Source organism: Anolis carolinensis, chromosome 2, assembly GCF_035594765.1.
Source record: "Anolis carolinensis isolate JA03-04 chromosome 2, rAnoCar3.1.pri, whole genome shotgun sequence".
Classification (NCBI taxonomy): Eukaryota; Metazoa; Chordata; class Lepidosauria; order Squamata; family Dactyloidae; genus Anolis; species Anolis carolinensis.
Genome location: NC_085842.1, coordinates 41174706 through 41202142, shown reverse-complemented (window position 1 = coordinate 41202142; position 27437 = coordinate 41174706). Strand labels below are relative to the sequence as shown.

Here is a 27437-nt window from a genome sequence, read left to right as displayed (position 1 = left end):
TATATTAATCTGGGGTGCAAACTGGCTTCTGACTCACAGATTTATTTCACAATAATTTCCATTCGAGAAGTGCACTTGAAAGAATATGGGGAGAACAGGTTGCTGTGGGATTTGTTGGAAAGACAACAAGTAGAGTTCATACATAAAAAATAATGGTTATAATTGTAGATGGAGGTAGGCGTGAATGAATTCAGGATTGTTCTGATGGCTTTCCTTTGAAATGTATTTTATAATCATATTTTAATGGTTTTTTATTAGTGTCCTTTTATTTTATGTTTTGAAAAATAATGGATTTGATTATGTTAGAAAGTGGAATAGATTAGATGCTTTAAAACGTGAAATATATATATGATGTAATTAACAGCATGGATATGAAGGGCATGTTTCAACATATTTGGTTGATATTTTGGATGGATGCTTATCCTTGCAACATTTTACTGATTGTATCAAAATGAGAAACTGTGTCATAGAGTCATCAATATATATATAATTGAAAGAAGACAGACTTTTAAAAAACAGACTACAGTATTTGAGAAATCACATTATTGAGTAAATGAACTATTGGACTGTGAATAGGTCATTGGTTTTCCTTTTGCATTCCAATGCTTTCCCTTCTTGTCCCCTTTCTCCAGAGAGCTTCATTTTCCTTACTTAAACAAAATTCCAGTGATATCTGGAAAATAATCAATTCTACAGAATCCTTCCTGGATTTTGAGACTTTAACCCAAAAGTTCTAAAAAGTGGTTCAAGAGACCGGAATATATTTGCCGAATTTGGAAATAGAGGTGGCAGACAAAGGAGAAGGGTGAGGACAGGAGGGACAATGCGGGCTTATGGCTTATTCCCAGTCTGAGGAGTCACAATTTATCAAAGAAATTTGAGCCAAGCAAATGTTACGATGCCTATATATTACAATTTCATGTTTGATTGCTCTATCTCTTTGTTTCATATTTTGTATCTGTTCATATTAAAACTCAACTGAGTGAGAGTAGTGATCACTTCCTTCTCACCTTGTGGTTTCTGCAGATTGGGGTAGACAAAGTGTGGCCTCCTAAGTATTGTTGGATCTCCCACTGTTCCTCACTATTGGCTCTGCTGGCTAGGGTTGATGAGAGTTACAAATCTATAACATCTAGAGGATCACAGGTTGCCTATGCCTGGTATTGTTGGTGGAATTCGGAAGAAATAATAAAATCTTGGTTATCTAGAATGTGTGGGAAAAGTGCATCTAAACCAGGCATGGGCAAACTTCAGCCCTCCAGGTGTTCTGGACTTCAATTCCTAACAGCTGGTAAGCTGGTAGGGATTTCTGGGAGTTGAAGTGTTTTACACTTGGAGGGCCGAAGTTTGCCTATGCTTGATCTAAACCCTGCCATTCAAGACCTAAAATAGGTTGGAGGGATAATATTTACATGACAAATTTTGTTCCAGATTTTACATTTCAGTGCAAATGTTTGCTTTGGGGGAGGGGGGATGGCACTGTAGGCTGAGCCCTGTCTGGAGGAAAACAAAAATGGCTCCTGTTTCTTCGGAGATAGTCCAACTCCATCTAGAACAGTGTTTCTCAAGCTGGGGGTCGGGATACCTGGGTCAGGGTCGCGAGGGGGTGTCAGAGAGGTTGCCAAAGACCATCAGAAAACACATATTTCTGATGGTCTTAGGATCCTCTTTGGCAGAGAAGGCTGAAGATCCTTCCACCTGTCCTTCTCTTCCTTTTTGGAAACAGACAGCAAATCCTCCCACCAAAAGTATTCAAATTTGGGCGAATCGGGTATTTGTGCCAAATTTGGTCCAGTAAATGAAAATACATCCTGCATATCAGATATTTACACTATAATTCATAATAGTAGCAAAATTGCAGTTATGATGTAGCAACAAAAATAATTTTATGGTTGGAGGTCACCACAGCATAAGGAACTGTATTAAAGAGTCATGGTATTAGGAGGGTTGAGAACCACTGATCTAGAACTTGGTTAACTACAATTGCCCCCTCCACATTTCTGGATTTATCTTTTGTGGATATGATTATTTTCCAATCTCATTAACATGATTATAGAAATTTCTAGGTGGTACATCACATAGGGTCACCATCTGCTGGACGTTGACTATAAGGTCTCACCAGGGAACCTTGAGATTCCTAGAGAAGTGTTTTCTCAGGTTAAAAAAATTAGTACTGTACTTTTTATTCTCAATTTTTCCACTTCTGTAAATGTGGGGAGCCAACTGTAGTTTTGATGTCTAAATTAATTATTTTCTTTCCATTCCCCACATTATGGTGCATAAGTGGAAATTAATATATCAAGACTGGTAGTATTTAGAAATTGAATCTATATGTATGTGTAATTAGTTCCTGCCTTTATGATATTGTTGATGGTTTCATCACTAGGCTGTACAAGGATAGTAATTTAAGAACATTTCAATAGTGCCAAGTGAAATTTTGCCAGGAGCAAGGGCAGGAGAAGAGCTCATCTGCCAGCTTTGCAGTACTGACTGTAATAGGTCATGATATTGCTGTCATGAAGTTTGGTATGGCTTTCAATAGAAAGCATATGAGTTTTATAGAGCAGGAAAACCTGGCAATGAAAGGAAATGGCAACTTTTTATTGAAGGGGAATCTTTAATGGCGGTAATGGCACCGCAGATATAGAAGCAAATGATGGTGCAATTAGTAATAAGATAAATGATACCCAGACCGTTTTCTAAATCTCCAGACAAAATGATGAATGCTTCCAGCTCTTGCATTCCCTATTTAAGGTTACCTGAAATGATTTTTTTAAAAAAATTGTCATTCAAAGGAAGAGCCAAGGCCTCTTAGAAATCACTTGGGTTAGGTCCTCTTGCACAGACGGCTCTCTAAAAAGAAAAGAGAACAATGTTACTTGGAGAGATCACAGCAAAATGTGATTTGCACTAAAGGGTTACGCTGACATTGTGTGTGATATAACATGCAATGGCTTGTTTCACATGTAATGAAGAAATTTAAATTGAATCTCTCCCTGCATCATGCTGAGTAAGAGGCCCATTCAGCAAGGAACTGTCATATTAAATTCTTGTTGTGCTTCCAGACCCCTTTTGATTCCTAAATCTTTTGGTGGAGACTAATCTAAAATCAAAATGGTTCAGGGGGCCCGCATGCCAGAAGTGGTCACATTTGTAAAAGCTCAATGAACCTGCAGAAGGAGGTTGAATGTTGTTGCTTTGTTACAAAGCTTGCAGCCAGTTTACCTGCTGGTTTGCTTTTGGCTTGGGCTCATAATGTCATGTTGTTCCTGCTTTGCCTTCTTTGGAGCTGGCTACAAAAAGTGTAAAAAATACAGAGCCCCTTCTAGATAAGTTCATGTGTAATTTAACAAGCACCCTACCAAAACATTTTTTAAACGCATGTTTGAATACAGTTTGAATCTTAGATACTTGTAATTCAATTTCCTCCTATCATGGCCTCTAAAAGACACATAGAAGGTTAAGGTCATCTGCCAAAAATAAGTCAGTCTAGTTATCCAAGTAGTTTTGTGACATAACCTTCCTTTCATGTTTCCCTGGCCTTCCCCCAAACCTCTCCAACACTTTACTGTTTACATAATCCAGCACCTTTGAATTGCCACTGCAGGAGTTCTTCAGTCTCCACTCATGTATTCCACTGCTTATATAACAGAGCAATCTTTACCTTTCTATAACAGTAACAAAGAGCCAGCACTTTCTTTAAATGTCAGTTCATACGCTTGGTACTGATGAAAGTGTATTCGCCATCTCTTTTTGCATTTTCCAATCACTACTGGATGCATTAACTCCCAATGCATTGGTTCAGTAGCAAGGGTCTATATGACAGTGTTGTTAGCAACTGCAATTTTATGGCACTGACCGAGGGTACATCTTCACTGCAGGATTAATGTAGTTTGACACTACTTTAACAGCTTTGGATCAGTGCTAAGGAATCGTGGTAAGGTACTAGCACTCTTATAGAGAAGGCAAAAGTTCTTGTGAAAATCCAGATCCCAGGATCCCATAGCATTGAGCTAGGGCAGTTAAAGTGGCATAAAACCACATTCACTTTCCATTTAGATACACCTTGAGACTATCCTCATTGTTTTCTCTATTTATTTATTTATTTATCTATTTATTTATTTACATCATTTACATACTGCCTTCCTCCCCTAGGAGACCCAAAGCAGTTTACAACATACTATACAAACAATGAACATAGTGTTAAAAATGGTCAAACCCATAGCATTTAAAACATAACAAGTCAAAACAGTTAAAATCGCACAATCCAAAAGCTTTGATCCAAAGCCAGTCCAATGTCAATTCTTCATTGCATGTATGATTCAATATCTCTTATTGTGTTGAGTAAAGACTTCCATCCCACAAACCAGGTTTTTAGTTTCTTCCTAAAGACCATGAGGGAGGGTGCAGATCTGATGTCACTGGAGAAGGAGTTCCACAGCCTGCGGGCCACTTCTGAGAAGGCCCTGTCTCTCGTCCCTGCCAATCGTACCTGCGAAGGAGGCGGGATCAAGAGCAGGGCCTCCCCAGATGATCTTAGATTCTGGGAGGGCTTGTAGGGAAGATACGTTCGGACAGATTACTTTCAATAGGTAGAAAGCAATCTAAATTGTCACTGTTGCCCCCCAAAAATTTTCCCTGTTAAGAATAAGATTTTAACCTAAAGTGACCTAAAGCAAGAGGTTTGGGTCATTTTGGATTCACTGCCCAATCTTTTTCTGGAGATGGCTTTCTTTTGAAATACATAGCCAATATTATTTGGCATTTCAAATACCATTACAAACATTAGCACAAGACACTTTTTAGCCCTTGATCAGGGTGGGTATTGTGCAGTCACTCAGATATTGTTTGACTACAGCTCCCTGTAACTGAACTGAGATCATCAGTAGTGACCAGTTAGAGGAGGATGGTGTTTTCTTGGACATTATATGCATACAATATTACATTTCAGCATTTCAAGTAAGCATGTGTAAGGATGTGAACATAGCTGTGTAAGACATATTTGTGTTTGCCTTTACATTTCAGTGTTCTGTCTCTTGTGGACGAGGGCAGAAGTACCGAGATGTTTATTGCATGTCGAAAGATGGGAAACATTTAGAAAACAATCTTTGTAAACAACTGGCTAAACCGAATGTGCAAAGAAAGTGTAGAGGTGGCAGGTGCCCAAAATGGAAGACAGGAGGCTGGGGACAGGTAAGGTATAACATCATCATTTTCTCACTACAAAGTATTAATTATTATTTTTAAAATTTTGTGTATGTGCTGACTTTCAGAAAGTCCATAGAGCTAGAGTGCTTGCTTTGCATTGGCAAAAGTTATTGTTTCAGTTATCACCAACTTTTTCTTCAAGGGAGTCAGCTTGCTGCCTGCTGGAGACAAATGAGTCATATGGAGCAGTTGGTTGATTCATTGTATGGTAGTTATAGCCATTTGGTTTTAGTAGGATTGTCTTTTTCTAGTATGTTTGTGGAGTTCATCTTCTGGACGCATATGGCTAAGATCATCAGCTGCATTTGCTTAGGACATGAAGGAGCACATGAATTCCTCAATTCTGTTGTCATGCTGAATATATGGAGAGGATCAAACTTGCCATAGTTTGCTAGAAGTTCAACATTAGTAGGAAACCAAGTGGGCATAAGCAGAGCCCTTTCCACACTGGCACCAAAGATACCAATGATCAATGAACACAATCCTATTCTTCATCTGCACATTCAGTGTCGATATCTGCATAACCCTTGTGTGGAATCATAGAGTTGAAAGAGATCACAAGAGACATCTAGTCCAAACCCCACAAGATGTTTCTGATTTTCCAGGAAAGAGCCATCTTCAACCCAATTGTTCTAAATGGGGGGTTAAATATCGGAGGTGTGTTGATCCATAGACACATGGATTGAATGCTGCCTTTAGTGATCGTCTTTTGTGGCATATGAAATTAAGTGCTTCAGTTTGATATACAATAGTGCATTCCTATACATTTACAGCCAGACTAAGGTGGAGCAGCGAATGGTGTCTCCCACTGCCCCAAGCCAAATGTCATAGTACTCAAAGCCAGCCCATTTATTTTGGCACATTTTGTCATAAAATCTCACAAACAGTGATAACAAACAAAATTATAGTGCTGGCATTGAGCATTTTTAAATGCCTGCAGACCTGCTGCCTGGGACAGCAGCCTCATTCTTGTGCTATACAGAAGTATATCATACTGAATCCAGTGAGGCTTATTCCCAACAAGGTAAGTGACTGTATAATTGTGCTGCCCTAAAGATATTTGTTTTACTAACTCCCTTAACCTGTACTGTTAAAACTTCATTTAAGGAAGAGAGCAAAGTGAGCCTTTGAGCACTTTTTCAAGAAGGAATGGACAACCTTGCATTACAGAGGGAATCATTTCTGTCACTCTGGCAGTGTATTTTTCATATCCTTGACCACTTACATCTGCTTCATGGCCATATGTGTAAGAAAGGACCCTTCTAGCTAATGTATTACTCTCCTTTTAAAAATAGATTTGACTGAAGGAGATCAGGACTAGCAGTTGCTAAGCAACTATAGGCTGCAGTAAGGTGCTGTATCAAGCAACCTGAACCTCAGAAAATGACTGGACCTGCATTATCAGTTGCTGTGTGGTCTAGAAAGGGAAAGACGGAAGAAAAATAAGGTGGATCTACGTAGAAAAGAAAAGAGAGCATGAGTGCAGGACAAGCAAAAGCAATGGGTAAGATTGATTTCTAAAGAGACAGTATTAGACCATTCATCCAGCAAAGCCTGGAAAGTTGAGAACCCTTAAGCTTGCAACGTGATTTTGTTCAGGTCCTGTGGTGTGTTAATATACCACATATTTGCTGCACAAGAGAGGGGGATGACAACACAAGAGCCAATGTTGCTTGAGTCTACTCTCATTAAGGACTGAAGGACAGACAACCCTCCACATTTCCTGGGTTTAGGGACATAGGACCCCCACAAAAAGTGGGGGCATAATTTTTAAAAATATTATTTTTACTATTATTATATTTTTATTTATAACCCACTTTTTCTCTTCACAAGGAGACTCAAAGCAGGTATGTCATGCCCCCACAGAGGCTTTTACTGTTTTCTTTGTTAAGCCTCAGTTGTCCTTTAGTCAGAATTTATTCAGTTCCTTTTTGTATGTGTGTGTGTGTGTGTGTGTGTGTGTGTGTGTATGTGTGTGTGTGTGTGTGTGTATATATATATATATATATATATATATATATATATATATATATATATTTCTAGCAGGGAACCTTAATTAGACCCTGTCCCTTTAAGAAACCCCTCCCAGAGGTAGAGATTGCAGTCCTCCACAGCGACTCTTTCTCAGTTAGTCATTCTAAGGGTGCCAAGGAGCCTAGAGGCTGCAGTATCTTCTATGTCTACGGTTTAGGAAACTCATTCAAAGGTTTAGGAAACTCAAACAAAGGTTTAGGAAACTCAGTCAAAGGTTAAGGAAACAGTCAAAGTTTAAGAAACCAAAGATTGAAGAATCTAAGTTGAAGACTTGGATAAACAAGCTTTAGGTTTTGAGGAAAAGAGGCTAGAAAGAAGATCTCTTTGGAAGAAATCAAGAGAAACCCAGTTAAATCCTAAGCTTCCATCTGTTCCTTCTAGCAATTGTTTGTTTGTCAGACCCTGAAAGGAGTTAGGGTATTGATCTTCAATACAATTAAATTCCTTTTTTTGTTTACTGTTACACCTTTTGTTGTGAGTTTCCAACTCTGTACTTGCCAAGAATAGGGAGACAGAACAGGTTATTTATTTAACCTAAGAGAATACATCTCTGGGAATCTCTGGGCCTTCCAATACAACTTGACTGGAAATTGGTATGTATTTCTCTAGCAATCTCTAGGTTCTCCAGCACGGTTCTCTAGTCAATTTCTGATTGAAGATTACCATAGAGTCATGTGGAGAAGCTAGAGATTCTTAGAACATTTTAATCAAATTTGTGAAAATTCAAATCTGTAAAAGTCAAATCCACAAATGTGGAGAGAACGGTACCTTCAATTTTTCAACCTCACTATGGGAACATGGTCAAAATAAAAACCAGGGGAAAATTTCTGCATGTCCCGTTTCCCAGAACTCTCAACATAGTAATGTCATGGTCAGAAAGCATCCAGAACATGCTCAGTTGTAGAGGACATTGACATACACACCGCCACCTCATATAGTTGGTGTTAGAAGTCTGTTGTAAGTTTAGGACTAGGCTTAAGTGGATTCTGGCCTGTTCAAGAAGTTATCAAGAACAGATGAGAATGGAAGATGGCAATGAAAGAGATTAATTTTGACTAGTCCTATACTTATTCAAGCCAGTGCTTTTTAAGAGGAGTACCTGCTTAACAGCTGCTCTTTCTACCATCTTTCACCAGAGACAGGGGCCATGGAAGATGGCAGCTGCTGTTGCTGCCTGGTTCAGCTCTTCTTTCCATCACTCAGAACCATTAAAAAGGGTTTAAAATGTAAATAAAAGCAACCTGAGCCAAGGTGGTAAACTGAATTTTTTGGAAATCAGCATTTTCCCTTCCATTCCCAAAAGCTGATGCCAGGCCTGGCTAGTTGTCTTTAAGTGAAAGTGCTGACCAGGTCATTCATCACTAGTTGGGGCCAGTCCTTTAGGCTGAATGCATTTTGCTGAGTGCAGAGTTACTGCTGGTGATAAAATCTTAATGGCTATCTCTGTGGAACTCAGAGGCAGAATAATGAGCTCATTCTTTGTGAGACCAAGATCCTGTTTCAAACTTTGACAAGATTGCTATATAGGCAAATATGGAAGAATTCAATGACACTGGGAATTGAGGAATGGTTGTTAAAACTGAATGAATTAAAGAAGTTAATAATTTATTTACTTTGATGAGAGAAAAACCATTAGTGACATTAAAAAAGCCCTGAAACCCCCAATTGACTTGTTGCAGAAAACAAAAAATACTTTGAAGGATTTGTTTATATGAAGAAGTATATGACATAATTTGAGAGAGAAGTATGAGTAGGTTTATCTACAACTATAGAAAAAATTCAGAAGCCACTTTTTATTTCTGTGTATTTTTCTTTCTTTTTTCTTTAAAAACTAAAACTATTATTGTGTTCAGAAAACTTTCTATGAAATTATTATGGGAACTTTTATTTAAAAATCAAAATGTGGAGACACAAAAGTTTGACATGACATGTTTTTGTCCATATGCTTTATTACAGAGGTAGGTCTCATGTGACACTCCAGATCCAATAACATCTGGAGAGACACATGATTTCCACCATTGTATTCATGCCTGTTTCCCTATAATTGCACTTTATCATTACAATTTTTGTAGCTGAATAAAAGGCATACTGGTTAATATGTATCTGTCAGATGCCTGAACTGATATAAATATTGATGTTTTAACATTTTTAAGCATTATTACTGATAATTGGTTCCAATTTAAAAAGAAACATAAATTAATAAGGATCTGGAATGATTTATAGCCTATGATAATCACTTGTGACTTCACAATTAAACATTATGATTGCCATGCTCTGCTAGTTGCATATATTCGTAGTCCCATTGACACCAATAAGGAAAACAAGCCTAGCTGACTGCAGGATTGCAGCTAATCAAATGCTAACGTTCAATCATCAGGCTGGCCAGTGAAAACTAGTTTGATCGCTTTGTTCTTCAGATCGTGCATACTAAAATATCTGACACCTTTATAAATATCTGTGAGTGAGACCAATTGAAGCCATCTGGCCTCAATGCTGCAACATTGCCATTAAAATATTTTGAGTTTTTCTCTGTTTACAAAAATACATCTAGTCACACCCACTGAAAACTTTCTTATGTATGTCATCAGTCTTGCTGTGGCGGTTCCTTATATAGTCAGTCTAGAACAAGGATACCATCCATCATGGCTCAGGGAAATAGCACATTTTTTTAGCTTTGCCTCATTGGAATGTCATGTCTTTTTGTGCTAGATACTGATGTTGGTGAAATATTATTATTAGTATGTACCACATATTCCTTACATAACGTTTTCTAAATCCCATTCTGTAGACCACACAAAGAACTGATCATTTTAAAGGACAGTTACTAATTCTTTCTACAATCAAAGCCTGCTATCCATCAGTGAACAGATGGGCTTCGTCTATAGTCCTCTTCACCATGCCCAGCATAGCTTATCACTTCCTATAACTCAAGTCTCCTTGCACAAAACTAATTTCAACCACAAAATCTTTTGATAGTGTTTTTTAATGGTGAATTGTTCATATCATTTTTGCATGTCTTAGACCAGTGGTTCTCAAACGTTGGTTGTCCAGATGTTTTGGACTTCAGCTCCCAGAATTCCTGACCATTGGACATGTTAAGAGATGCATGCTGCTCATTCCTGAAGTTTACCCACCAATGAAATGCAGGCTCTTCTGAAATTATTTTGGATTTGTCTTTGGATTTTTTTGTGTCATTAACATCATTCTTTCTATATATTTTCTTCTTAACTGGGACTCAAATTGGCTTGAGAAATATGACCAAGTATTCTTCTACCTTCTCATCTTGAAGTGAACACTGTGGCATAACCGATGCTTCATTTCCCAAGAAGCAGTTAGCCTGCTCTCTTTTTAAAACAGTGGGCCCTTGGTATCCACTGAGGGTTTGTTCCAAGACCTCCATGGATACCAAAATCAATGGATATTCAGTCCCCATTATATAGAATGAATGTTAAAAATGGTGTCCCGTATACAAGATGGCAAAATCAAGGTTTGCTTTTTGGATGATTTATTTAATTAAGTAATTTGGAATATTTTCAAGCCACAAATGGTAGAGTCTGTGAATACAGAGGATTGACTGAAATGAACTCTTTTTTACCTCCTCTCCTTATAATTGAAATATTCTATGTGGGTATGTGAGAGAGAAAAGAAGCAAACCACTCACCTTTGCTAAGTGTATAGAGGAGACCATGGTAGAAATGTGTTTTGACAGACTAGACATCTGTATTAGCGGTATGCAGTGATAACTGTCTTTAAAGAGCTATCACTTCCTTAGTATTGTATCAACTCATTAGTTAGAGGAATAATTCTTCTCGTGTCAATTTAACTTCACCCATATTATTATATCTGTCATATAATGGAACCTCTGAGTATTACAAGGAGGAGGGGCAAAACCTCTTTCAGGCTACATTAAAGTGAGTTCTTTTGTGTACATTCCTCTGGATTTTGCTATCCAACTCTCCCATGAGGAATACTGAGGATAAGCATTGTTATTAATCACAACAGAAAATAACACACCATATGGGAAGCATTTGCATCAACTCTGTGTAGAAATCAAACTGCATTGTGTTTCACTTCTTCAAGTTACAAAACTGGTCTTTCATAAACATTTATAGCCTAAAGGAATGTCCACAGTCAGCATGTTCTTTGGGTCTACTCATTTTATGGGCCATAAAGAGACTTCAGTGATGCACTATAGGAATAGCCCATAGTTATATTTTTCTCATAAGAGATGGCAATTTGTTACCTTATACTAAATTGTGAATGTAAGAAAATGATATTAAATCCTTATTTGTACAGAATTGATAATTTCACTATGTAACATGATTTTTGTTTCTGGGTTATAAATGTCATTGCCTAATTGGTTCTATCATAAAAACATGGGGAAAAATTATTAAATGGCAAAAACTTTGTTTTTGTGATCTGCACAAAGGTTAAAAATGGCATGTTTTCATTAAGGAAAATTACAAACCAAGTTCCTAGAGTAGACTGAAAGAAATAATAGTACTACCTCAGCCACAAAAACAAAGTTTCTGGAGTATAACAACTACCTTTAAAGTAGGTATTTCACAATTAAACAGGAAATAACCAGAAACAGAATATTTTTCAAATTTTACATAGTGATCAAGATTATAATACAAAGAGATTATTGGTCATATTTATTGGACCAATATTGAAATACCTAAAGCCATTATAAAAATTTTACAATGAAGAAGACCTCAAAAAAGTGACACCTGTAAATGTCTAAATGTTATCTCTCTCAAAGTAACTTAAAAATTCAAGAGCACTTACAAATATTACATTAATAGATTATAAATTAGAGTTCAATAGTTCTTGCATTATTAGGAGGCCTATCAAATTCTTATCTTCAAAAATGTGAAATGTCAGCAGTAATATCAGCTTAATAATATCAGCTACAAATGTTTCCGCTAGAAGCCTTCTTGACTTTTAAATCTCTTCTCTCTTCATTTAATTATCCTCTTCTAGACAGCCTCAAACTGCCTTTCAGGTACTAATGAATATATCACCCATTGCCTCATTCTGGCAGTAATTCAATGCACATTTGCTAGGAAGCAAGTCAAAGTCGATCAAGGGATTTACTTCTATGTAAACATGAGTTGCAACATATACTTAGCAGCAGCAGTACTACATCTCATTAACGGGTATCTACACATTGCAAGCATTATTATTATTAACTTTTATCCAATTGCTTTAATGGTCTTATTAAAAACAAAGTCCAGTTGGTAAATTAGTAAATTGGTGTGTGCTTGTTTTACATATGAAACAAATATATCTCTACCCTTCATTGCAAGTAACTTTAGAGTGAATATGTTGTGATGATGATAACATCAAGGCAAAATTAATGTAATAATGCAGAAAGATTGTTAGCAAGGAAACTAAAATGCACATACTATAGCAGATGTCCCATGGGGAGGAAGATCCTACAATGTGGGTATGATTCCACTGAATTACCTTACAGTGTTTCCCAGCAGCCACCTTCCCACAGCTAGGTTTTATCTGCAGGAGTAGCAGCCTCAGGGCCCTTCCACACAGAAATTTAACCCAGAATATCAAGGCAGATAATCCACAATATCTGCTTTGAACTGAATTATCTGAGTCCACACTGCCAAATAATTCAGTTCAATGTGGATTTTATACAACTGTGTGGAAGGGGCCTCAGTGTTGATTTTTGCTGCTTTTGCTGTTCTCTAAATGTTCATTAACCCATAAAACTATTGAAACCAGTTATAGCATTGTGGGGAAAAGATCTTGAGAGTTGAGGTCCAAAAAAGGAACTTTCCCAAGCTCAGAGTTTATCTACCCTGTTTCCTCCAAAATAAGACAGGGTCTTATATTAATTTTTGCTCTAAAAGTTGAGCTAGGGCTTGTTTTCAGGGGTAATATTATTTTTCCAAATTGAACTATATCTAGGGCTTATTATTGAAATAAGACATGTTTCGAGCATCCTCAGAAATGCTGAAAAATCATGATAAGTCTTATTTTCAGGGTAGGTCCTGTTTTGGAGAAAACGGTATGTAACTGTGATTGTCACTTTCTTAGCAAAAGGAAGGAGATCTGTTTTATACAAATAGTTATGCACTGAATAATCTCTTAGAAATTGATACGTTTGAGATGAAAAAAAAATGTTTTTTTCTCCCAAAAGTGAAATTTTATGGCTCAAAAGAACGGCCAACCTTAACATGACAGAAAACTGGATGACTGCCTATTGGTGCATCTACACTGTATAATTAATTAACCCCTTTAACTGCCATGGCTCAATGCTATGGAATCCTGGGGTTTGTAGTTTGGTAAAAGTACAGCTCTCATGATTCCATAGCACTGATCCATGGCAGCAAAAGTGACATGAAACTGCATTAGTTCTATAGCATAGATGCATTCCATGTAAGCAAATTTTAGACAACAGTATCATATGGCTTACCATTGTTTGTACATTTCTGAAATAACATTGTAAATGTGATGTGTTACTTTACTGCCAATAAATTTGAGATGCTGTAGGCAATATATCAGAGGAAGGAATTGGCAAAACCACCTCTGAATATTCCTAGCCTAAGAAAACCCTATGAAATTCATGGAGACACCATAAGTAGACAGGTGACTAGAAGACATATGCGCGTGCACATGTTTTACATAAGGTAATGTAGTGGTTCAGACATAAATCAATTTTATGTTTCAGAATTGTTATATTATACAAAGATAGGAAACAGCAGTGCAAACTCGTCATCATTTTTACTATGTGTTGACCTGATCGGAAAGGACTGCAATGTATGACACTGCTTTGAAAATGTACATTCTTACCATTAAGACTTCCATCTATATTTTGGTGCAGCTCATCAGCACTGAATGTAACTGGAAACAATTTTTCATATGATCTGGAACTTCTTTTGCTAGAATCCAGAACCCTTTCCCTGTTGAAAAATGTTCAAAAACTAGATGGGCATGGTTTCTGACACTTACTTTTTGTATCCCATCAGTGCTCAGTGTCCTGTGGGAGAGGAGTTCAGCAGAGAAGTGTCTTCTGCCACATTGGTACTCACAAAACAACTAGAGAAACAGAATGCAATCAGTCCAGCAGACCAGCATCTGAACAGGAATGTCAAATGGCTGATTGTGCTACCTACAGTTGGGAAATGGAGGATTGGCAAGATGTAAGTAGACAAAGAAAGTAATGGAAGCCACAAACTGTTAAAAAGTAATCAAACATGGTATTATTCACTGATATATTATTCCTTGTGGGGAGTTATGAGATACAGTGAGATTGCTGGTTCAAAATAGACTAGTACCAAGTGTCCAGAGTCATGATACCTCTCAAACCATTTACAGATCCTCAGTAAAGTTCTGGAAAAGTTGATATTGTGGCATACACTGCCTGGATCTCTCTGTCGAAAAAGGGGGTTTAAAGGATTCTCAATTAATAGCACTGGATAGGTTAACCCTCAAACACACACACATGTGTACACACTCAAAGGATACCTATGTCTTAATTTATTTGCCTTTGTATTGTGATTGCTTATTTGTGTTTGTTACATGATTAAATATAGCTGCAGAAATTGTCTTCTTCACAATACAAAATGTTCAATGCTGTATGCCAAAAGTATTCCAAAAAGGGGAGAGCATGGCAGATTTCTCGCAGAGGCTGTAGCATGACTATAAAACCTAATTAGAAGTAAAAAGAAGTAAAAAGAAGAAGAGGAGGAGGAGCAACAGCAGCAGCAAGTGGAAGCTTGCTATAAGAACCCATATTGGTTTCATGTATCAGCCACATTGGTCACACATAGAAAGATCAGTGTAGGCTTATCTTACACCAACATGTTCTGAAAGTATTGAAATAGATTTCCCAATATGCAACATTGCCATCATCTGAACATGAACATTCAGCTGCCCTGGAACAAACCTGAACTTCACATCATAAAAATATAAGAGCCCTGCTGCATCAGACTTAGGGCCCTTTCAGGCGGCCTATAGCCTATATCTCAGAATATCAAGGCAGAAAAACCCACAATATCTGCTTTGAACTGGGTTATCTGAGTCCACACTCAGTTAGGTTGGTTATCAGTTTAGCTGTGTTGGCTAGGGATGTGCAACCTAGACGCGCTACCATGAGCAAGAATGTTAGCTCAGGCAAACACTGAGCATCAAGTTATTAAGGAAACACCAGGACATGTTCAAAACCCTGTTAATGCCATTGGCTTGATTTGTTAATTGAAGCAGAGAAGCTTAATTTCCAGAAGGCAAAATGCAGATAGGATGTATTTCATATATCAAGTATAAGAAACAGACAACATAAAGAGTAACTTTAATTATTATTCTATATGGCAAATAGTTGTCAGCTTTTTTAGCAGTATAATATCATGTATCATTGCTGATACATGATATTGGATGAAAAGTGTCTTCTATTATAGGAATGCTTCCTTATAGCAGTGATGATGACTGTTATTATCATCATGACATATGGGAAGCCAGTGTGGTATAGTGGTCTGAGCATTGGATTACAATCCCAGGCTTGAATCTCCATTCTACGAAATTGAGAACACATCTGAATGAGCCTAGATAAAATCTAGAAATTGATGCTCTCTTTTGGGTTCTGGATGTGAGACATTAGGAACTGAGAGAAATTACCTCTCTGAAGGGAAATTCACTCCAGAAATAGTTATTATGAGGGAAAATCTAATTATCACAGGGACAGAAAATGTGGTGAAATCTTCTGAACAGAGACACAGATGGCAAAATAAACACCACAGGGGTGTTAATCCTTCCTTTTGCTATCCAAGGCTTATATATATTGGCTGGAGTTACACTGAAAAATCTACTTGTTTCAATTTACATAGAAATTCAACTTAAGAACAAACCTACAGAACCTATCTTGTTAATAATTTGGAGATTGCCCTTAATGTACTTCTCGCATGGCCCTGGGTAACTTGTAATGTCCTTAGCAAGACAGGTCTAGCTATTCAAATCTGCAAATAATTTGTGCGGTTGGTGTTCAGAGCTGGATCTGGCTATAATTTCAGGCTTTCATAAAACTTGGTTTGGGACTGCAAAATTGGCAAACATGGCAGTTATAAAATAAGCTTTATTGGTAGTAAATGATGTTGCAGGTGCTCTGTAGCAGAGAAAGTGTATCCGTCTTTTAGCTGATGAGGTCCAGCATCCCTTCATAGCAAGTGATAGAACTAGGACTAAAAACAACTAATTCTACACCTTGACTATTCTGACATAGCTGGCATTTTAGAACCTCGTGACTGGCTTACAGGATTCCTGAACTGGGGAGCATCTTCCCCCAAAGCCAAAACCTATGGAGAATGCTCAGAATGTTTATGTAGAGCAGAAGTAAACTTAGACAATTAACATTTGCAGACATTGCTCATTTCTCATCCTAATAATTGTGAAAACTGTACAAGCAAGTTGCTAAAAGGAACGGTATCTAGTCCCTTTTCCAGCCTTGAACAGTGAAGATAATATCAAATTATCTATCGGAGCCCAAATACAATGCACAGCCAGCCCTTGGTGTCCACTGGAGTTTGATTTGAAGACCCCCCATGGATGTAAAAATCGGTGGATGCTACAATTGTGTATCAAAATGGCTTCTTTTATATAACATGGTGAACATGAACAACTCAAATGAGTTCTAGAAAGAACTTGATTTATGAAATAGTTGGTGGCTGCAGCAAGGTGTGCTTACACAAAATGTAAGCAGTGGCATCAAGATTTGTTTTTCAGATTTTTTGGCCCAAAACACTTTTTGAACTGTGGTTGGCTGAATCTGTGGATGAGTACAGAAGGCTAACTACAACTCTTTCTGTGATAACTATTAATATTTGACCATGAGGCTAACAAGGACTCAAAAATATTTTGAAGCCTATCTGCCTGGTCACCAAACCCATGGGTTATTTCATGTTTTGCATCTTGTGGAACTACTGATTTGGATTTTCTCAAAGTATAAGAAAGGAATGTAGGTGAATAGTAGAACGCATGCTTAGCCCAACAGAAAGTCCAGGTTTAAACATTTAGCATGTCTAATCAGGGCTGCAAAAGATCTCTGCCTAAAAACTATGAGATCCACTTCTAGTTGGAATAGACAGTATTTAATGAACTTGAGGTCAAATTCAATATAATAAAGTTTCTGGTGCAAAAAATTACACTTTAGTAGATCATAGTGAAATCCAGATATATGTATTATATATTATATAACTGAAATACAACTACTAGAATTCACCTTCCTCCAACCTATTGTTTTTGTGATGGCATAGAACAAGGCATTTATTCTTAATGATTTATTCAAGTTATGATTTCACAGCAGGTTTGAGTCAAGGTATATTCATGATATATCTAATATTTATAAATTTTCTCATTTGGATTTATTTAAAAGTAAGTGTTGTGGTGGGAGGTATCTAAATGGGGACTGTAGAGGAACTGTTAAACATATGGGAAAACTTAATTCTTGCCCCGCCCAGCCCTGAGTACTTCTTCAAAATTATTCTCTCCAAGCAGTAGTAAATACATTTGGAGGAAAAAAAGAAATAAGCAAATCAGCCTCCAATCTTACTATGGTTGTAATTAATGAGGAATGGGGTGTGTTTGAATAAAATATACCCAGATAAGGCATTGTATATTGGGTATTTAATATAATGCATATTCCTGGGTCGACAGTTTTAACTGGAGAAAGACAAGGTGTGTATGAAGTCAGCATTTCTATTCCTGTTGTCACTCAACTATCTCTATTATTATATTTTCATTCTGTTAATATTTTCTTAGGTAGCTCAGAACTTTTCTGGATTATTTTGAGGGTGAGGTTATGCCTGATGTTTCTTTCACATAGCTTCAAATAGGGAAAATATTTTTATAATGTATGACATACGCACTGAATAAACCTTTGATGAAAGTCTGTAGGATTCTTTACCTTACACCCACCTGCTTCAAAGTAATTTTAGAAACATTTAATAAACTGATATCTGCATGTTCTGTTAAGATTATGAAATACATTGAATTGCATGCTACATTTATTGTGCCTTGTTGCACTCTTGGAATTGCATAAAAGTATTTTATTTGCTTCCTTGTGAATTTTTTTGTAGTTATATAAAAGTACTCTCCCTTCACCCTTTACTTGCTAAACTTACATTTTGGGAGGAACTAATTGTGCACAGTTCCTGATTCTCCAAAATCTGAAGGAACAAACTCTTCCTTATAGCAAGAAAAAAAATAAGATAAAAAACACGAGTTCCTATTCGCTATGCTTTTCTTTCACTATGTATGAGGTTGCCCTTCCTTGAGCACATTAAAAAAAACATTGTACAGAATAGAAATTGTTATTCTAGTACTGTAGAAACAGGAATTAATTCTAAAAAGGAAAAAAAATACAATGCTATTATTTTGTATAGTTTATAGTTCACAATGCTAACTTCTAGATATAATAGATGGTTAACAGAAATTCCAAGCAAGTGTATATAGTATTCTGCTAATGTAAATAATTCAGGACTTCAGCCGCATTAGATGAATCTACACCAACTCAAAGTCCACTTCTTTTTGACACCATTAACTAAGTAGGGAACAAAGAAAGATTCAGCCTTGCCTTGTCGATCTCTAGTGAAATCCCTTTCAAAAGAAGGGCCATATGTGGTATCAAAGGACATGCATTTCAGGCATAAAAACTCGTTCAGGCAACACGCGTAACAGCTATTTGAAAATTAAGTCACTGAATAGTATGCATTTTGCCAGACTTACCCAACTGGAGTGGTTAGCCTCCAAAACAATTGCTTCTGCCCTGCCTGGCTTGCTCTGTCTCTCTCTGTCTCTTTCTCCTCATTTTTAGTTATAACTTTCCACAACTGGAAAGCATTAGATACCCCTTCGCCCTCCCTCCCCCCCCCCCCCCACATACTGCCCACCCTTTTGTGGGAGGTGAATGTTTGATGGGTCACGCTGGTTTTGTAAAGCTTTCCAGGCTCCCCCTGTGCTGTTTGTGTGTGTCTGTGTCTATGCTGTGTAAATCTCAAACATGTGACAGAATGGACTACAAGGAATGTATTTCTTTTCTCAGGGGGAAAAATCCCTTTCAAAAACCCTTATATCTTATCCCTCACAAAAAGATATTAAACGACAGCCTCGACCTTGCATGCTTAATCCTTTATATCTCAATACTCTGTTTATGCCTCCCCTTTTCTTTGGGAGAAGGGGTTGCTTTGGCTGATGGGCTGCAAAAGCAAAAGAGGAGGGGGAACCTCATCTCCCTTGGAAATAGTTTTATTTATTGAGAGATGAGGTGCAGACTGAATTGAACCTGCTGGTAGTAAATCCATGCAGATGTGAAAGGCTCTTTTGGAAACAAGGTTACAACCTCATTAATTCCTAAACTTGAACCTCACTCCTTTCCTGAGTCTGTTTCCTCTGCTCTTATTTACAGTCATTGGAAAATATTAAGATGCTTATAAGGGAGTACTTCATTTTAAAAAAAACAGAGTAGATTTCTACATGACAATTTAATGGTCTATGCTGGAGCATGAGGGAAGATTGAGTTAGAAAATATCATGCCTTCCAACTATCTCCGTTTGGTATGGATAGTACTGATTGATCCCCTTCTGTCCCACTTTTTTTAAGTGCCACTTTTGAGGCACTTTAAAAATATCCCAGTTTCTATAGCATCCTTCCATTTTTTCTCTTTATCCCATCTTAATTCAATTCCTGCAAACTGAGTTGAAAGTATAAAAGTAGTTTTCACTAAGGGTGCACCTACACTATAGCACTAATGCAGTGTGACTGAACTTGAACTGTCATGGCTCAATGCTATGGAATCATTGGAGTAACAGTTTTTTAAGATCTTTAGCTTCTCTGCCAAAGAGTCCTGGTGCCTCACCGAACTACAACTCCCAGGACTTCATACCATTGAACCATAGTAGTTAAAGTGGAGTTAAACTGCACCAATTCTACAGTGTAGATGCACCCTAAATTAACTCAGCAAGGGGGAGAGGACAGATTGAGTCTTCCATTTGAAATGAAATATGCAGGAGGTGGAGCAAGACCTACGACCTTCTCACATTGGCAGCCGGAATTGCAGTGGATCGTGGTGATTCCTGCGATGCCTGGCTAGGGGAACCTGTCGCCCACGGCCCACATCACCCAACTAGCACTTAACCCCTGTGGGGGGAAGCGTCTGCCGCCCAGCTTCCCCTCATTGTTGCAAATGTCACACGGGAAGCCTTGTAGGCTTCACTTTAGTTTGGCCATAGAGCTCCGCCAGAAGTAACTGTATGTCATGGGATAGGTGCTGGTGGGTTCTGTGGCTAAACTGGAGAGGAATCGCCATATGCTGCTGAATTCAGCCTCATCTTATGGGGTTGTAGATCAGATCTTGAGTGCTCATTGGGAGGGAGACGTCCCAGTAAGGACACGTTAGGTTAGTAATGTTATGTAATTTTGTCTATCCAATTCTCAGATTTGGGAAATCAACCAATAAATGATCGATCTCCAGAAGATTTTCCCTTCCCTAGCCTCACCCTCTAGTGCCTACTGGATCAATTCTACCTGATAGGCCTGCAAATGTACCATGAGGTAAAGGTGTCTGTAGAAATAACAATGAGTGTTAATCAATAAGGTAGACCACATTTTAATTTTTTAGCAAAAATAACATTTACTAGCTGCAGTTAGCAAAACGTTTTTGCTGCTGCTGCTGCTGCTGCTGTACTCATTGTTGTGTTTATTCCTCAAGGTTGGCAGTATGAGCCATGCTAAGCCCTTCACGGGTGGATATAAATGATTTTTCTCTATCCGAAACTTTCTGTTCACTCTGATATAATCAAATACATAACCCTGTTCATCTGGAATATCTGTATGCAAAGGGAACTTGTTGCAGTTCTAAAGTGATCTGAGAGAATGAAGTTGGTAGCATAAGGTTTCATAGAGTAAGAGCATGTTTACATGGGCCAAATAAAATGATCTGCAAGGATTCCACATGATGTATGGCTGGTTTTGCTGCTTGCAGCCATGCATCTGACGCAATGTGAACATCATTTTACATGGGCACTTCCAAGAAGTCCTGGAGCCCTCCTGGCATTTTTTGATGTTCAGACAGTTGGTTTGGGCTTGATCCGGCAGATCCAGTGTCCACACATCAGACATAACCTCTGCTGTGTCACCAGTTAAAAGCAGCTCCCCAACAGAACCTTGCTGGTGATGTCTCTGCTTCCGGTCACTTGGCTGAACACCTTGTTGTGACATAATCAGAAGTCATCAGGAAGACTCCTCCAGGGAGCTGTTGTTAGCCAATAAAACAGCATCCCTGACTCTAATGCACTCTTAGCCTGGCCAACCATCCGGACACCAAAGGATTCCAGGGATGCTCCCATTCTGCATCTAGGGCAACTCCACTGCACAGTACTCTCATAGACAACATCAGTTGGTTTATTTATTTCATTCCTACAGTAGTTGTATTGGTGCTGCCACATGATCCCAAACTCTCTCTTATTCCAATCTTTTTTTTACAGTGTAGCAAAACCTGTGGTGAAGGGTCCAGATACCGTAAAGTGTTCTGTGCGGATCAAAATACACAAGAAGCTGACAGTCTTAATTGTGATCCAAACAAAAGGCCAACTGAAATTGAAGCCTGCAATTTACCGCCCTGTGAATACATTTGGATTACTGGAGATTGGTCAGAGGTATGTGTGTTCAACCTTTTGGGGGAGGTTGCATATGTCGTTGCATAACTGTGAAGAACATATACTTAAAATACCAAGATTTTTTTCTTTAAAATAGACTTGGAGAAGAGAAACTATGACTTGAGATGGAACAGTGGATAAAGAGCCCTTTCAGAATATACTTTCTGCTAGCTTGTGAGCTCTGCAATTGTGGGATAAACACTGTTAATGCCTCTGTTTGCCATTCAGATATGATTCATGGAACGTCATTGTTGTTTAAAAAGTATTATCACTGTTTATTTTGCAGCAAAGGTTTGCATCAAAAGCAAATGTAACTTGTTTGTCTGCCAAGATCTACATCCATACAGGTCCTGAATAGTATTGCCATTCTCACTGTATCTATTTGTTTACATTTCTCTCCAAGCATGTAAATAATGTCAAGGCTAAGGCAGCAGTATAACATATTCCACTTGGTCATCTGGTCCCAATGAATGATTATGTAGATCAGGTAGCCACAACTGCCCCATTGCATTGGGATGCAGCTCACAGAAACTAAAAGTTATTGTTTGGGAGAAAGTGGGATATAGATGGGAATGGTGGTTTTGTGGGCTGGCAGCAAGCATGTAGGAGGCAAGTGTTCAAAGATGCAACCCATGGTGGTGGTGGTGCTGCTGCTTATTATTATTATTATTATTATTATTATTATTATTATTATTATTAACAAAATGCATATTAAAATACACAGAACAGAGATTAAACATAAGATTCAAGTTTAGAATTTGTGATTAAAACTGGCTGGGTAGGCCTTCCAGAAGAAATAAGTCTATAGACGGTTTTTCCAACAGTGTATTTAGCTGTCTGAACTCTTCTGGCAGGTCATTCCATAGTCTTGGGGCAGCCAATGAAAATGTCCTCTGGCTAGTTAGAGTAGCTGCTCCACAGAGGACCTCAGTGTTTGGGGCAGATTGTACAGGAGAAGGTGACCCTGTAGGTAACCTAAACCTAAACCATGTAGGGCTTTAAAGGTCAAAATCAACACTTTGTGCTTTCCCCAGAATTGGCAGCCAGTGACTTTAATATGGGTATAATATGTTGTCTCCTGAATGTTCCTGTAACCAGTCTGGCTGGAATATTTTGAACCAACTGGAGTTTCCGAACTTGTTACAAAGTTAGCCCAATGTAAAGCACATTGCAGAAGTCACACTTTGAGGTTACCAGTGTGTGCACTACCATCTTTGGGTCCTCCAAGTCTTTGAAGGAGTGCAGTAATATACTGAAACAGAATGAAAACCAAATTGGGAGATACAGCAAATAGCTGTGGCATTCTTACTGCACAGATAAGATTTTGATGGTCTCAGTTTCCAAAAGATTTTGGATGGAAAGAAAAGATGAAATCTAGAATTTGGCCACATATATGATTGCAGATGTTGATCATAATATGTACAAATCAAGGTAGCTTCGGCTGGCAACAGAGTTATAGATCATTTCCTTTTATTATCTAGAAGTGCTTTCCCTCTCTTCTTAACTTGATTCAAACTAGTATTTTGGCTTGCCTTATTTGGAAGTGGGAATTAAGAGTTCATATCAGAATTCCAAGTTTGGCTGGAAGCCCCTTAGCCCTGAAGAAAATTACATTATGCTCATGAAACAGAGAAGAAAGCCTTTGCGGAAACCAGGGGAGCATTGCTAGACTTTCTAGGAAACATGAGTCTCTTCAAAAGTCAAAAAGTGTATCATGAGCAGTAGGATAGTCAGGCAGTGGGGAAAACAAAGTTAAAAAAAGCCATGTTGATCTGTTACATTTCTGTTAACTCGTAGTTACTACCAATTCAAAGACCAACATTGTATTCAATTCATTTTTATGTAAGTGATTCCTCACCTAACCTCAGTGCAGTAACATGTGTTTTTGACTGTGCTCTGAAACCCCAGCACCAGAATGGCCACCAAAATAAACTTGAAAGTCACAGGCACACCAGAGCCAACCACCAGTGTTTCCACTTGCATAAACATTATATTTTGTCAGCATTTAACAAGACTGGACAAAATTTTAGAATCCCACTGAATCATGGCCCAGATGTGTCCACATATTATATCAAGGCTTGCCATAAAATGTAGTAAATGTGTATTTTTTACTATGTTGAACTGATGTGAAATGACTTTCTTGTGCCACTAAGTAAATTGAGAAACCCACTCCCTCTGCTAATAAAATAAAATGATTCCCTAAAAGGCATTTTCCCACATCTCTTTTAGGTTTATTTCTTAAAATTAAATGTGTCTTCCCACTTTTCTGATGCATCTTTTGCAACTCCTTAATAAAAATATCCAGTCCTGGTTTTTAAACTTTGTTCAGGCTATTCCCCTTTGGCCAGTATTGTAACGGACATAACATAAATTGATCAGGGGAACAAAGAATGATACCCAAAGCTGTAGAGTTACAAAGAGAAGGACATGCTATGGTAATACTGGGATCTAGGAGGTTTCAGTCCAAAGCCCCATAGACTAAATATACAGGGTGAACAATTTAGGGAAGGTCATCAGAATATTTTTAACTGTCTTAGAGTTAAAGACAGTTAAAAGAGTAGCTGCTCTTCTGTGGGTACAAAGCTGTCATTTTCATTTCCCAGATTGCTTTCCCAGAGTAACTCTGGGAATGAAGCCATTGTGCATAACTTTTTAAAACAAGGGATCTCAAGCTTTCATCCTCCAGCTGTTTTGTACTCCCAGAACCTATACCAGCATGGCAAATAATGATGGATTCTGGGAGTTGAATTTCAAAACATCTGGAAAACCTAAGTGTGATAACCAATGATCTAAAACATCACACCATATTAGCAAGTGTGTGCATTTTTTAAAAAAAAGTAGGGAAGAAGCCAACTAATTGGTGCCACATAAAGAGAATGAAAAGTTTCTTTTTCTCTTTTAACAAAACTGTAAAATGTTTTGCCACAACCTCTGTGAAATGGTTTCATGAAAACAAGCAAAGACCCATTTGTTCTTTTTCCATCACCTGACAAGTCAAGGAGCAGGAGAAAAGAACAAGTCCCTTTCTTTCTCCCACATTTCCCCATTTCTTTCTCTTTTTAGAGAGGGGAAGCCAGAGTCTTGGGCAATGGGGTGGGGTGAGGTGAGATGCGGCAGAGTAGTCCCCACAGGGCATCATGCCCAAGAGCTCGTCAGTTATGGCAGCCCCACTGGAAGCAGGTACTAAACAGAACAAACTTTGAAAAGAACAAAGCCTCCTCATGGCTGCCCACTAGAATTAAATTCATCATCATCAGGGCAACTGTGGTGCCTGATTTGTTGGCTGTGCTCTAAAGCATTTGTTCCCAAAGGGCAGAGGGCTCATAAAAGCACAAAACTTCAGTATGGCCTTGCTATCACTCTGTCTCTTTTTCCCTTTCTTTTATATTTCTTCCCTTTTCTCTCCTCCTTCTGCCTGTGATCTATAGTGTACCCAGGATTAACTGAGAAATCTGTGCTTTAATTTAAGCATATATGCATGCAGGTTTAGACTGATAATAGCAAGAATAACAATTAGCTTTTTGTGTTTTGTATTCCAAAGATGTGTCCATAGTTGGTTCTGCTGTTGTCAAGAAGTGTGTGGTCCTGTTGTTGTACGAAATGAAAAATCAATAAGAACCTAGAGTAGGAGAGAAAAGATTTAAGAAACTGGCTGACAAGTAAAAATAATCATTTGTTCTCATAAATATCAGGGTGGATTCATACTTTTTGAACAAATTTGAACTGGCATCTCTGCCCCACAACACTGAGCATACCTGTCAAGGGAAATCAGCTACTTTCAATTGTCACCAAAGCTGAACACAGGAGGAAACAGACCGATCCTGACCTGTTCCTTCTGCATCATATGAAGGAGCATTTCACACCTGGAAGGAAAACAATGGCACTATTGCTGACCTAGCATAAAAGGGGCAAACTGAGGCTCTGAAGAGGACTGAATTATAAAAAAGAGACAATGCAGACATATAGTGCCAGAAAGAAGGTTGAGAAAATCCATTGTGCATTTGCATGAGGAAACTAATTTTCCCTTTGTCCTAAATATGGATTACTTGGGAAAGTTCTATTAATTGCTATGTGTTTCAGTTGAGAATAAATAATAACAGTTACATGACTTCAAGTCAACTTCTACTTATGGTGATCCTATCATAGGGTTTTCCTAACAAGAATCTTTCAACAGAAGACTTTCTCTCAGTCTGAGAGACTGTGACTTGCCCAAGATTGCCCAGGATGTTTTGATGACTGAGTGGGCATTCAAGTCCTTTATCTCCCAGTGCCCTGGTCCAATGTTTTTGTATATTTCTGCACTACTCTTCTAAATAAATTGTCTAGAGATTCCAGAATGAATGATAAAACAAGGGGTATTTTCTGAAACATTTTCTAACTATCTCAAGTGTGGCTAGTGGTGATTTTGAGGGAAAGGAATAGAACACAGTCATAGTGACAAAATGGTACAAGTAGGGGAAACTTCAAAGTTACAAAACTTGAGGTTTTGTAGTGAGGATTGGAAAATCTTTATGGGGTCCCATGTTGCTCTCTGGTGCTTCTTTCATGACCCCCCCTTTTCCAGGACAACATAGCTTTGTTTGTTTGTGTTTTTTTTTTACACAGGGCTTTCACTATTCTAAAAGTTTGAAGTACCTGCACTAAAGTTAGAATTTAAAGATAAAATATGCTGATATTTTTCTTCTCATCACTGTTGCCTTTGTCTCTGCTGATAATTGAAATACAGACTCAACAACCTCTCTGAAATTGAATTCAGTTGTTGGGGTGAAAAAAGTTTTTCAACAGAGTGACAAATCACTTTTTTCAATTTGCTGGCCCTGTACCAGAAATGGTGCATTTTCGCATATAGTAATATTAAAGCCAGTATCATATTCCAAAGCACATTATTTTGTTTTAGCTACTGAAATTCAGTCATGCTTGATTTAAGTCCATGAGATACTGCAATCCATGTGAAACAAGGCATTATCACAAGTATAATTCAAACTGTTCCTTTTTCACAATGCTGAAAGAAGGGGATGTGTCTATCCAGTGGAAGAACGTTCTCTATTGACATTACACACACATTTTCAGCTGCTTATTTCAGCAAGCACTTTATTCTGTTTTTGGCTTGGCATCCTTTAGAAGTATTTCCTGTGAAGGCTTGTTTTCAGATTACGGTCTGTGACTCATACACTCACTGGCCTTAGACTGTTGATGAACCACAGGACATCTCAGCCAGCACTAACCTGCAGTATTTCCTCTCAAAATCAGAGTCTGTGCTGAGTTGGTAGGAGCAGCAAGGGCATAATGCAAAGAGAAAATGCTAGATCTCTTTCACAGCCAGTTTTCTAGCTCTAGTGTAGAGAAGTTATATTTCTGGACTACAGTTTCCACAAATGACAATCCTGGGAATTGTAGTCCTTTAAAAGATTTTTTTTTATCCCTGAGTTCTGATATTAGCCTTTAATTACCTGAATTCTTCCAGATATATTGACCTATCACTCATATCGGGTTCAGCTAATGAAGACATGGTCAGCAGTGATAGACATTGTT

General features: G+C 38.0%; 1 protein-coding gene and 1 long non-coding RNA gene across 8 annotated transcripts in view; one reads left to right on the top strand and one right to left on the bottom strand.

Moving 5' to 3' along the window:
• Positions 1-19126, bottom strand: part of LOC103279511 (uncharacterized) — a 31540-nt gene extending 12414 nt beyond the window's left edge. Inside the window, exons 1-3 of one of the 2 annotated variants that reach the window (XR_506840.3) lie at positions 18979-19126; positions 14215-14374; positions 2760-2853 (exon numbers count right to left, since the gene is read on the bottom strand). This is a non-coding gene — a long non-coding RNA (uncharacterized LOC103279511). The remainder of the gene's footprint in view (positions 1-2759; positions 2854-14214; positions 14375-18978) is intronic. The other variant, XR_506841.3, reaches the window with a different exon arrangement.
• The window catches only part of adamts9 (ADAM metallopeptidase with thrombospondin type 1 motif 9), a 185027-nt gene that overhangs the window by 132281 nt on the left and 25309 nt on the right, over positions 1-27437 (top strand). For all 6 annotated transcript variants that reach the window (XR_010002523.1, XM_062969683.1, XM_062969681.1 and 3 more), the window contains 3 exons: positions 5026-5193; positions 14232-14405; positions 21735-21905. Coding sequence is in view for 5 of the 6 variants with exons in the window: in XM_062969683.1 (XP_062825753.1) it covers positions 5026-5193; positions 14232-14405; positions 21735-21905 (513 nt within the window). In the remaining variant the exon portion in view is untranslated. The remainder of the gene's footprint in view (positions 1-5025; positions 5194-14231; positions 14406-21734; positions 21906-27437) is intronic.